Source organism: Lagopus leucura, unplaced genomic scaffold (genome assembly GCF_019238085.1).
Source record: "Lagopus leucura isolate 7727_CA_CO unplaced genomic scaffold, USGS_WTPT01 Super-Scaffold_741, whole genome shotgun sequence".
Taxonomy (NCBI): domain Eukaryota; kingdom Metazoa; phylum Chordata; class Aves; order Galliformes; family Phasianidae; genus Lagopus; species Lagopus leucura.
Genome location: NW_024962256.1, coordinates 4614691 through 4627415, shown reverse-complemented (window position 1 = coordinate 4627415; position 12725 = coordinate 4614691). Strand labels below are relative to the sequence as shown.

Sequence of the window (12725 nt, the reverse complement as noted above, 5' to 3'; positions counted from 1 at the left end):
GTAGTGTGTGGGATCATAGGGGAGCAAGAGGCAAAATGCTGGCTTTTGAAACAAGACTGTGTTCGATTTGTTAATTGTAGTTTTAGTTCTTTGAATAAATGTGATTAGGTACTGACTGGCATGAAACCAGAAGTACATAACTGTGACTGTGTGGCCTTTATTGGTGGCTGCTGGCCCACAGTAAGTTTTGTTTCGTGGTATGCACCTCATTAGACTGAGAAGGTACAAGAAACATTTAATTGAGATCTCCCGAAGTTGGTCTGTGAGTTATCTTGCTGGTCCCTCAAACTAGAGATCAGAGGGGCCTTAGAAAGAGGGGGTTTGGGTTTGTAATTGGGAAATGCTGTCTTTGAATGCACTAGTCTTGTAAGTTTGAGCTTCTGAACAAGACTAATGTTAGTCTCACTTGTTTAATTTGATGTTTTTTGCAAATGTAATGTGGGGTTTTTGTACAAAAATCCAGACATCTGATCAAAATAATTCAGCTTCAAAGCTTGGGAAAATTTTGTTTTTTTCTGTTTAGGTAAAGTGTCTAGAGGATGAGCGTTTAAGAACAGAAGATGAATTATCCAAGTATAAAGAAATCATTAATAGACAGAAAACTGAAATTCAGAGTTTACTGGACAGAGTTAAAACTGTAGATGGTCTGCAGGATCAACATCAGAGGTACAGATATGAACTTGTGGGAATGGTGGGACTGATTTTTTGGGAAATGGGAAGTTACTTTTTGAAATGATTATGCGTTTTAAAGCATCCATGATGTGGAATATCATCTTAAATGTTTGTTTAATGTAATCAGTATTGCTAGTAATAGAACATCTGTACTCTCTTTAGAAGACAGGTGAGTTTAGACTCATCCAGTGGAAGCTTTTGTTTCAGTATACTGTCTAGGAAGTTCTGTCATGTAGGAGCCTGCTTAGCGCTTGCTTTTTTGGAAGACTGGGAAAGTAAGAACTAAACTGGAAATATCCATTGCTTCAAAAATGTGATGGGTGAATTAAAGTATTTAACAGCTTCATGCCTGGCAGATACTTTGCAGACAGTAAGGAGCATTTGTGTTTATGGTGGGTTAGTATTAGTTGTGCTGTGTAGAAGTTTGCTGACTTAAAAGTATAAGGAACAAAGAGTTCATGGACAGTTGGGGAGTTTCTGTGTGCATGTGTGTTTCTGTATGAGTTGTGTTAACTAGAATGCGGAAATGCTTTCTGCTTCATTGATTCTCAGTAAGTAAAATAGCTGTTGGATAAACAGAACCACTCATGTGTCCCTCCAGTACTTCTAAGGAGTTCTTACTTGTCATTGAAAAGTCCTTCAGCAATATATGTTCTCCTCAGGTTTAGAGAATGAAGCATTTTCCATTTGCTCTGTGCTGGTCAGCTGTGCTAGCGCTCTCATCAGCCTTCATTTCTAAGGTAGAATGCATTCCATTAGAGACAGCTGAACCTTACACTTCAATCAGAAGTGCAGAAAGAATCAAAATAAGCTTGGTGACCAGTGAGAAAACTGCAAATGTTTTTTTCCAGTTATCTTTTCTCAGTAATTCAGATGTCCTTGTAAATGACTCGTTTTCTATTAAGTTAGGATATTTAAAAGCAAACTTCTGATCTAATGTCTGCAGTGCTCATTGCTGCTATATAATTTTTATCCAGTCTTTTATTTCTCTCTTAAAATGAGCTGAACATGTTTTCATTGTTCTCTAGAATGTTTAATAAAGTTGTGGAATCTCAACAAGAGATTGAAAACTTCAGTCAGTAAATGCCTGTTATTTCTGAAACGGAAATCCTGGAATCTGGAACTTAGTTTTTCTTACTGTTGCTTAGAATAAATAAACTTAACTACCTGTCATCATCTTGGAAGGAGCTTTGTCTTAATTCATGTAAACTCTCATCTCTTTTTTTCTAATGAGAAAAGGATTGTCAGAGCAGGTTTCCTTCTTTTAGAGAAAACTGAAAGGAGACTTGTGTAAAAAGATACCATAAAGTGGATGTTCAGCTATTTTTTGTGCATTGGAGGAAGTATTAAAATATTTGGAGTTTTGCAGGAAAGATTATTTTAGGGGTCCCTTAGACCATCCTGAGATACGTAAACATTTAATTTTCTATTTCAACCCTGACTGGTAGGTGTAGAAATGCCTCTCATCATAATGAAAGAATGTATTTTGAAAAGCAAAGCATGAGCATATTGGATTTGCAGGCCTTTCTCTTACCTGCAGTACTGCTTCTGAGAATTTTGTTTAGACATCCTGTACAGGGCACAGTGAACAGAGAGGTTGCCTTCCTTGAGGATGCCACTGGCTACAGCCTTAACATGAGATACAGTTTTCTGTGTTACTTCATCATTGCATCATGTCATGAAATGTGGAATCCATGATCTCTTTTGGTATTTAAAAGCACCCAGTGATATGCCAGGGTCGTTCATTGTTTTTTTTCCCTTATTTGGTCTCAAATGCTTTTATTTCAGTAAGGTTTCATATCTGATGACTTCAAGCTCAGTTTTCCCTAATAAAATGCAATTGTTTTGACAGAGATGAACAAGATATCAGTGCTTTAAAGGAAGAAGTAGATGGTCTCAATTCTCTTATTGCTGATCTCCAGAAGGACATTGAAGGTAGTCGGAAAAGAGAATCTGAGCTATTGATATTCACTGAAAAATTAACCAGTAAGAATGCACAGCTTCAGTCTGAAAACAATTCCTTACAGAGCCAATTGGATAAGCTTTCTTACAGCGAAAGAGAGCTGCAGAATCAGCTGGAATGTGTTCAGCAGGCTAAAGATGATTTGGTGAGTACAGCATGCAGCTTGTTTTCTGCCCTACTGAGATGTCTGGAGGACATGAATTCCACCTTTCCTTTCCCAAACTCAAGTTCTTGAGTTTGCCAATCTGGAGAGGAAAGAAATGCCAAAGTACATTGGGCTTACATGAGGTGAGGGTGTTTCTGTGTTGCTCAATTTGTCTTGGAGGGCAGAGTTCTCTGTGCAGCTGTCATTGGAACAATCAAAAGCTTGTAATTCACGTGTGAAATTTATTATGCAAACTGTTTTTTAAGTCATCTTTGAAAAATGTAAGGTGAGCATCATTTATAATGAACGTTTTCAAAAAGAAATTAATGTAATGTACAGCTGTACATAGCTCTGTGCTGCATTGTATACATGTTTTAGAGTTCAGGATTCTCTTACTGCAGCATTGCACTGTTGTGTATTCATTTGCAGAGCTAGTGTTTAGTAAATTTTAAATGCAAGAGATTATCAGGTAAAAAGTGCTTTTTTTTTTTGCTTATGACCTATAATTTCAGACCACCAAGTTGCAGAAGGAGGAGGATCAACGAAAGCTAGAAGTTGAGATGCTACAGGCTCAGCTAGCTTCAGAGCAGAAAGAACTCACAGTACTGAAGACCCATGTGGATGAACTGAAAGATGAATTGACTACACAGAAGCGCAAGCATGCAGCAAATCTGAAAGATCTCACAAAACAGCTTCAGCTAGGTTAAAATTATTTTCAGATACAATGAGCCAGCCTAGTCTGTAAGCCCCTTTGCAGGGTCTTGTGGAGATTAGAGTCATGTCAGTATTTGTATTGAGCGCACTCCTTTAAGATCTTCTTGTCTCTGAAGAGGATGAGAGTGAGCGAGCAAGTTAGATTTGGGGGAAAGTGCATTTGGAGTGAACAGCACTTAGTGTCAGTTGTCAGTCTTATTAGACTAATATCTAATAACTTTGGCTTATTCATAATGGCTTATTCATAAAATGAAAATTTTATCTCAAGAGAGTTTGCTCTTTGTTACCCTTTGTGTCACTAGCTGAATGTCACTGTGGGGTGCATAAGGATCCTCATCATTGGATGAGCATATTCAGAAATTGCTAGAAGTCTTCTCCTGGCTGTATCAGGAATTACTGCTGAGGGGTAATGTGTAGTGTATTAAACTGAGCACTTCAGTTGATAAAGATGGATGTAGAAAGCCCAGTTGTTTTTTTTTTTCCAATAAACGGAAATAATTACTTGATAGTTGGTAAGCTCTGAATGCAGATAGCTTTGAATACATTCAAATCTGTTTGAAAGGGAAAAACCTCCTACTGGCGTTTTGCAAGAGAAGTTATTTGTCTCTTTTTTTGTATGAATATGAACAGCTGTGCACTTTCCCTTTTCATCCCTATTGAATGAGTGGTGCTTCTGGCACAAGTACTACTTTCAGCTCCCAGTAGTGATAGTCATGAGATCCTAAAACAGAGCTGCCATTCTGTCATTCAGCAATTATAAAAGAGGTAAAATCAAATCTAAGTCATCTTGGTCTGAATTAATTTTCTGTGACATTCCCCTGTGTCTACAAACTGCTGTGGTGTATTAGGGGTCTTAGTGGATGTTGCATTCAGGTACTTCATGCCTAGGGGAAGGGAGAGAAGGAGGGCAGTTGTTTTGCAGTTGGTGATTCTCCCATGTCCCCACGTAGCTTTTAGTTGCTACCTTTAAGTGGTCAAGCCATGTGAAATTATTGCAGGTTACAAAGGATTAGAGTGTTTGTTGTATCATACTGTGGTTCTTGATTTTTAATCTCCTGTTGGTAACCATAATTTCATTATACTTTTAGCACGGAGGAAATTGGATCAGATTGAAAATGGTAATTATGACAAAGAAGTCAGCAGCATGGGGAGCCGTTCCAGTTCATCAGGTAATACGACAAATAGCAGGGCTGCCACAGCAATCCTTTCATCTTAATAAGGTTGCCATGGTGTGCTGCCATGAGCTTTTGTTCTTTCTGTGGTTTGTGCATATGTGATGTGTGGGCAATCTCCCACTAGAGCTGATAAAATAGCCTTCAAACACCAAAATGCACGTGGCTGAATGCAGTTAAGGGTTCTTATTTCATGAAGCTTGATGTTTATATGTTTTGGATCTTCTTAAGCACCTGACTTTGTTTTTATGTTTGGAGGAAGCTCAGAGCTCTCCAGTTTGTAGAGGACCCTATTAAGTGCAGCCAGGGACAAAACAAAAATTTGCAGCAGTTTTCAGCAGTATTTAACTGCCCTGTTGACAGTTGTAACTGTGTAAATGATGAAGTCAATTAGCATGTTTGGAAGCACCAGTGTATTTGTGTAAAATTCATGACTTTCTATCCAGTTAGCTGTAAAACAGTTATCTTTAGTGCTGAAAACAACATCTGTTTTCTTCCTCAATAGATTAGGGTTTTAAGTTGAGTTAGGTCTGCCAAATTATTGTGTGATCTTGCTGTATAAGAGAGAGATACTTAGAGAGTTGAACAGAAAGCAAAAAATATTTCAGTCTCTAAGTGATCAGTGCTGCAGACTATTTGTAATGTAGGTCTCTGGTCATTCTGTAGACAGTTCTCATGGTTGTAAGTTTAGTGGACTCTAGAGGAAATCTGTTTAACATCAGTTCAATCTTGTGTAAAGCAGTATTAATGAATATGAAGGTACTTCTACAAAAGTATTACCAAAATAAACTCAGTTACACTGATGGGATTGTGCCTATATTAGGGGACTACGCTGCTGTTTCAGCTTGCATTTAAATGGTATAAATACTACTTACATAAAAACCTGCTCACATGTAAGGGAAACCAGCATTCTGAAGAAAACAGGCTATTGAAACGTAATGAATGCATTGCACTGGTGAAGTTCTGTTTTACCTAGGTTAGAAATAAAAAGAGCTTCTAAAATTGGGATGTGTTGGCAGGGTCCCTTAATGCACGCAGCGGCAATGAGGATCGGTCTCCAGAGAATACTGGATCTTCGGTGGCTGTGGATAGCTTCCCAGAGGTGGACAAGTCTGTCTTGGTCGAAAGAATTCTGAGGCTACAGAAAGCACATGCCCGAAAAAATGAAAAGATGGAGTTCATGGAGGATCACATTAAACACCTAGTGGAGGAAATCAGGAAAAAAACCAAGTATGTTCTGAGTTTGGTTCATAAAGTTTTCAGTATTGAGTATGCATAAACTGTTGTGTATGTGAGACTCTTTTTTTCTTTACGAGTTCTTAGTGTAGTTTTGGTATTGTCAGCTTTTGTTGAAATGATGTGGGAAGTCATGACTTGAGCAAACAGTGATGCTTTAATGGCTGTTCCAACAAATGAGTCCAACTGTGGGTGCTGGCTGAAAAATGAAAAGAAGAAAAGGTTGCACCCCAGGCTGTCTTGTACTTTGTTCTCTTATGGATTAATGTCATGTAGCTCTCAGTAGCAACTGAGAACTGACAGTAGTGCTGCAAATCGTTCTCCAGAAACTTGAAATAAGGCAGAAATAAAGTATGTGGTTGGAGTTGTTGCTAGGAAAGTTGGTTTAAGCAACTCTTTCATGTATGAGATCTCTGAGCAGTTTTGTGTACAGGTCATTAATGTTCTACTGTCCTTCCTCTAGCTCTCAAGGCTTACTTATTTGAGTTTCAGCATGTGTTGCTGCACTAATGTAATATATCTTTCCTGTGAGCTGAGGGAGGTGGTTTCTGTGGGATCATGAAATCATCTTAAAATTGAAGACTGTTGTCATGTTTCATGAGACAAGTTCAGTTGCTCATCTTTCAGGATAAGTGGTGTTTTCTAACAGGTCATTCTATCTTTCAGCAAAGAAAAGTAGATGGGGCATCTTTTAGTCCTTTTATTTTTGGCTGCACTAGCAATATTATTTTCTCAAAGTACTTCTAAGTACGTATAACTTGCACACTGTAGTGACATGACTATCCAGTGTTGCCTGTATCACCTGTATAGCACAGGTGATAGATTTTCTGCTGCCATAGGAGTTGCAGGACTTGATTGCCTTGTCAGTAATACAGTTCTGATTGAAAATTATTGTATGTCACGATTCTGTAGTTTGGTGTCTGCCTTTTCTCTACCTTCTAATGCCATGATGTCTTTTTTATTTTTTGCTCAGAATTATTCAGAGTTACATTTTGCGGGAAGAAGCTGGCGCACTGTCCTCAGAGGCATCTGACTTCAACAAAGTACACTTGAGTAGGCGGGGAGGAATTATGGCATCTCTGTATACATCTCATCCTGCAGATAGTGGTCTCACGTTAGAACTTTCCTTAGAGATAAACAGAAAGCTGCAAGCTGTGTTAGAAGATACATTACTGAAGAATATTACACTAAAAGTAAGTATCTGCCTCTTTTGTTTTGTGAGTTCTTGTGGTTCTGAAGTCATCTCTTTGAAGAGATGCGTGCTATTGAAGAAGGAGGCTTTTTGGATGTCAGATCGGTGTGAATTGTGACACTGATAGCACTGGGTTAATCTAAGAGTGCTGTAACTTGAAGTACTGCTACCTCCCTGTGACTCCTGTCATACGCTGCACTGGTGGGCTGGTTCTCAGCAGTAAATGTTGGCTGTGTGTGCGTTCTGTGGAGAAGGGGTTGTGCATGTTCTCCCCAGCTGTGTGGAGCTTATGGCGTGGGCTCCACCTGCCAGGCTGTGTGCCAGGCACTGGGTACCACACTGAGCTGGGGCAGCACGTCTGCTGTGAAGGGATGGGAGGCTGAAAAGAGTTGTGTAGGCTGCCAGGTGAACTGCAGTGTTCTGTAGAAGCTGGAGATCTCTTTCAGTAATTGTCATTCTTGAACACTGTACATTTTAGAGGCAGCCTGTAGAATCTTAGTGACCATAACGAAGGCTTGCTCAGAGGTTTGCATCTTTAATTGAAATGCGTTTGGTTTTCTCTACCTTTCTAATCATTTGCATTTGTTCTGAGTACTTGTAAGTGTCAATCTGCTGACATAATTATTTTAACTTGTTAGTGTATGTGCTGATATTACTTGTTTTCTCTCTGTAAGTTAACCTACTCTTTTTTTCCCCTAAGGAAAACCTTCAAACCCTAGGAACAGAAATAGAACGGCTTATTAAACACAAGCATGAACTGGAACAGAAAATCAAACAGACATAACTAAAGCTTCTGTGAAATAACTGGCGTGAAGATGCAGAAAAGGCAGGTGCTACAGACCACTATTTTTTAACGTTTTTCCTGAAATCTGATTGCCTGCCAGCACAAGCAGTATTTTGTGTACACAGCCTTCACTCATGCAGGCTGTCCTTACTTTGAGAGATCTGCAGGCATCTGTGTAGTTCTGTCTACTCAGTACCAGCCTGAGGTGTTGCTGAGTTTTACTGACACTGTTGATCTAAAACTTCCATTTGGAATGACATACAGACACTTCGCAGTGCATACTGTGTTTTGAGTGAGTTGCAGTGAGACTTTCATTTCTGCTGTGTAATTAATCAGTCTCTTAATGATGGAGCTTGAAAAAATAAACCAATTATGTTTTAAATGCTGTTGAACATATCCAATGTTACTGAGCTTTAAGGGCTTTCAGACGTTATTTCTTGCATATTAATTCTGATGTTTAGGTTGATGAAGCGCTTTTGACAAATGCATGGAAAAATGCTTTGTCACAATTTGTTTTTTTGAGTGATGATCATGATATTGTTTATTTTCTGTATTGGATTAACATTCTGATAATAGATTTCTTTATTGAAAGGAAGTGAAACAACAGTAAAATTAAGGGTTCGAAAGACTGCTTGATGCAGTTGTTGAGTGCATGTAACATAAACATCAATTCAATAAATCCTGTAACCCCTGATCTTTAGATATATAGATCTAAAGAAGTCTGATCTCAGATAATTGTCAAAAGTTCTCCAGCATTCTGTGTATTTAACAGCATTTTAGAAGAGTTCAGCTGCCCACTGTTACATTGTGATTGCATCTGTTTTCAGACCAAGAAAAAAAGCTTTTTTTTCAAATAGAAGCTTACTGAGTTTTCTCATTACATATGGATAGACCTGCCAGTGAAAGTGATGGTAAGAAGTGGAACCTAGAACTTGTGGGACTTTTGTCTGTTGATTGAACTGTAAAAATGGCATAGAAATGATGTGACTCCTTAATTTTACTGTTGTGAAGAATTAGGTGGTCAATGTGGCATGAACTAAGAATGGTTTAATTGTTGGTGTTTGAGATGGTGATAGTAGAAGAGGAACAAGGTGACAAGGTTCTAGTTTCACAATAACATATTCATGTTTTAATTCCAGGGTAAGTAATCTACAGAATCTGAAGTGTCTATTCCAGCAGTGGATGCACTATTGGTGCACTTACTGCCTTTTGACCAAAACATATTGACCAGTTCACACTGTAAATACATATTTTGTTTTTTTTCTTAATTACTTGAACTTCCTATTATGGAAAAAAGGTTGTGTACACTTACATGCTACAGAATTCAAATGCTCTAGCTATTTGAATTAGGGCACTTTGGAGGGGGGGGGAAATCTGTCTTACTCCATGTACAGTTTACATCATATACAAAACAAGGGCTTGAATCCTGCAGCGTACAGGGAGGGGAGCTTATGAAAGCATCTCATGTGCCACTGAGTCACTTGAGTGTTGTTGTAATGAACCAAATTGAGCAGAAGGGTCATGTTTAGTGTGAGTAGATGGTACAGGATAGTGAGGCTTCCTGTTCATTTCAAAGATAGGCATTTCTGAAAGTGCTTGCAGGTTCAAGACCCACTTTGTGGTCCAGAGAGCTTCAAGGGTCTTTGGATAGCTGGTCCTTTCACTGTCAGTGGATTTCATTTAGAAATGAGGGAGTGGAAACCAATGATTCAGATTCTCATGAGCTTTGGAAAAACTGTGACCCGTTAATCTGGGTGGGTTTTTATGCATACATATATATTTTTTTAAACTCCTGAGAGCAATGGTTGTGCAAAATGCTAGGGAATTTCTACCAGCACAGTCATGGGACTACCTCTGCTTTACCGTTGCTTAAGTGATGTGGAGAGGAAAATTCCTGGCTCTGCTGGAAGAGGCTTGTCACCAACTTCTGGGAAGCTGACATCTAACCCTGGGCAAGCAGGCAGTTGGTCTCAGCTGAACTAGACCTTCTGCTGAAGGAAAGGAACTTGAAAGATCAACCTGCATGTCAAGACATAGCTTAGCTCTCATATATTTGCATTTTTGTGCTCTAATGTACCAGATCTCTGGATATTTTCAGGTGTTCAGCTGAATGACTCCAGTATTTTAGATACCGTGTTAATACTGTAATCATTTAATGTGTGTTCTTCAGGTGTAAAATGTGAATGAAGGAGAGGTGTGGTGCAGATGGAACAAGTGCAATGACATTGTGGAAATTTTTATTTCTTTTCGGCATGGTTGTTTCTCCTTTTAAGTTATTTGAGAAGCCTAGCTAGTTGTCCTTCTAAATGCTGCTTTCTTTCTGTAGCACTAGTAACTTTCCAGAGTTTTTTCCCTTGGTTGTGGAGACACAGAGCAGCCTAAATTTCACTCCATGTACTGTGTTGAGTATGGTATTCACATGGACCAAAGGCATCTTCTAGAAGCTTTATTTTAAACATACCTGTTAGAGATAGAAATTTCATCCACTTCACACATTGGCAAGTGATTCTATATACAGTAAGTCCAGAATATGATGAATACATGATGGATCAGCCAGCAACTTTGCTAAATGATGTTGCTCATTCCTGAGAGCCAGTGGTGTGTTAATCCACATAGATGTTGCCAGGCCTTTTATTTTGGTGGGGTAAATTACCAGCAGTGTAATATTGCTCAACACACATCACAAGAAAATGTCTGACAAGGTGTGTTTCTGTGATTCACACAGGTGAACAGCAGTGGGTGCAAGGTTTGTTTCATTATGTTTCACTTCTACTTTTTGGGATGCTATTTATATCATGAGCCAGACATAGAAAACTGTCCTCAGCTTAAATAAATTTTGCTGATGAACCAATAAGCCAATTTTGAAGACAGCCTGGAGCAGTTAGCTTACATATCTGTCACTGAAATTCAGTGTCCATTAGATGTGTGTTTGCCACAGGCTTCATCTGAAAGTTCCAAGCTGGTGGCTTTTTGTATCCTACTGGTTGAAACAGCTTTTCCTAAATACTCAGGGTGCTCCTTTAATTGAAACATCACACATCCAGATGTTCTTAGAGGCCCTACAGGAGAGCTGCTGATGCTTTCTACCCTCTGTAAAATCCCGCACTGTTGTCTAAAGCTACATCCTGTATACTGGACAACACCATTTTGTGCTGTAGAAATCATTTCAGTCTCCAGAATGCAATGGAGATCAATTTCTTCCTCAGATAAGCTCTTCACTTAAAAAATCTTCACTTTTTGCTGGCAACACCAATGCTAACTCCAGCTACTGAAACAAAAATGTACACTTCTGAAATAGTTTTCGTTACAAGATTTTAGTTCTTAGCTACAAATTAAGCAGTAGCAGATTTCTGGCTTCCACCGAACTGAGCGTAAGGTGAGCCTGTATGCTGCAGGGAACGGTTCAGAGCTCAAAGCCTGACACATCCTATAGGAATGTACGGACTTGGGTCCTTCTGGCTGAGCAACTGTGATGGGAAATGCCAACGGTAGGTGGCACTAGAAATCAGATTTACCGCGTCTCCACAGCCACCTGGAACCTGTCAGAGGGCAGGCAGCTGAGCTGCAGAGGAGGGAGTTGGGTGGCATTGAAAGCTGTTCTAAGATGGATGGTGTTTCTTTCCCATTTTCATGTTCTAACAAACTATGTTAAATCTTCCAATATGTATACGTATGTTGTCTGAGTATACAGAGTGTCTATTGATTAAATTTTGTAGATACTTGCTTCTGTATAAAGTTTTTGAAAATATCACTATATATTCTGTATATACTGTACTTTGAAATAATAAACATACACACGCGTGAAAGTTGACTTTGAATCCGTGGTTTGTGCCATTGCCTACGTGCTGCTGCCCACCTCTGGGCTGTGCAGGTTCCTGCTGGACTTCTCTATTGCACTGCCTGAACAAGAGGTGGCAGTGCCTCGTTGCTCTATGTCTCAGGTACTGCCAGCCAGGCTAACAGTGAGGCCAGGAGAAGTAGAGCTGCACACCTCACACACCATGCTTCATCACTAGGAAGCTGAACTGGGACTTTTCCATCCTGAAGGCAGGTGATAGGCGTGCTGTAGCTATACTGCTTGAGTTACCAATTCCAGTAACTGATCGTAGTGCTGGATCTTCTTTTTTCCTTGTGTAATGCAAATTCACAGAATCACAGAATTGTAGGGGTTGGAAGGGACCTCCAGAGATCATCGAGTCCAACCCCCCTGCCAAAGCAGGTTCCCTACAGCAGGTAGCACAGGTAGGCATCCAGGCAGGTCTTGAACATCTCCAGAGAAGGAGACTCCACCACCTCCCTGAATAATACAGAGCAGCAAACATGGTACTATGGCTGAGACTGTGGCACTATAGTCTTAGCATCAAAGGACAATTCCCTCTGTAACAGCTCTACATCTGAAGTACCACGTTTGCTGCTTTGTATTATTCAGTTACACAGATGGAACATGTATTTTAGTCATCTTATTGCTGTTTTTAAAACAATGCTTTGAGACTAGGGGCTGTTCATTGTGGCCATGCTTATATTAAAATATAAGCCCAGGAATCAGATTTGTATAGTCTGTCTTGCCTTTGCAAACTGATCGTATGAAGACTGAGAAAAAGGAAGACCAAGAAGGGGATAGTTTACAGAGTTTATTCTAATACTTCATGTGGAACATTAAGTGAAAGGAGAGGAGGTCTTTTCAGTTGAAATTTAATGGCAAATTACCACTGACTTCTCAGGAGTAGGCTAAGGGTTCCCTTATTTCTGGTTGCTGTTATTTGTATTGCTCTTTGCTGGAATTATTTTGTGATTTTCTGTCTCATTTTCTACCTTTTTTCATTGGGAGCAGTTCTAGCTGACAGATA

General features: G+C 39.4%; 1 protein-coding gene across 3 annotated transcripts in view; it reads left to right on the top strand.

Moving 5' to 3' along the window:
• Positions 1–11696, top strand: part of CCDC186 (coiled-coil domain containing 186) — a 32118-nt gene extending 20422 nt beyond the window's left edge. For all 3 annotated transcript variants that reach the window (XM_042863724.1, XM_042863723.1, XM_042863725.1), the window contains exons 10-16: positions 524–666; positions 2525–2780; positions 3293–3482; positions 4583–4663; positions 5686–5896; positions 6876–7095; positions 7795–11696. In XM_042863724.1, the coding sequence (XP_042719658.1) occupies positions 524–666; positions 2525–2780; positions 3293–3482; positions 4583–4663; positions 5686–5896; positions 6876–7095; positions 7795–7878 (1185 nt within the window). In that variant the 3' untranslated portion in view covers positions 7879–11696. The remainder of the gene's footprint in view (positions 1–523; positions 667–2524; positions 2781–3292; positions 3483–4582; positions 4664–5685; positions 5897–6875; positions 7096–7794) is intronic.
• Positions 11697–12725: the final 1029 nt, after the last annotated feature.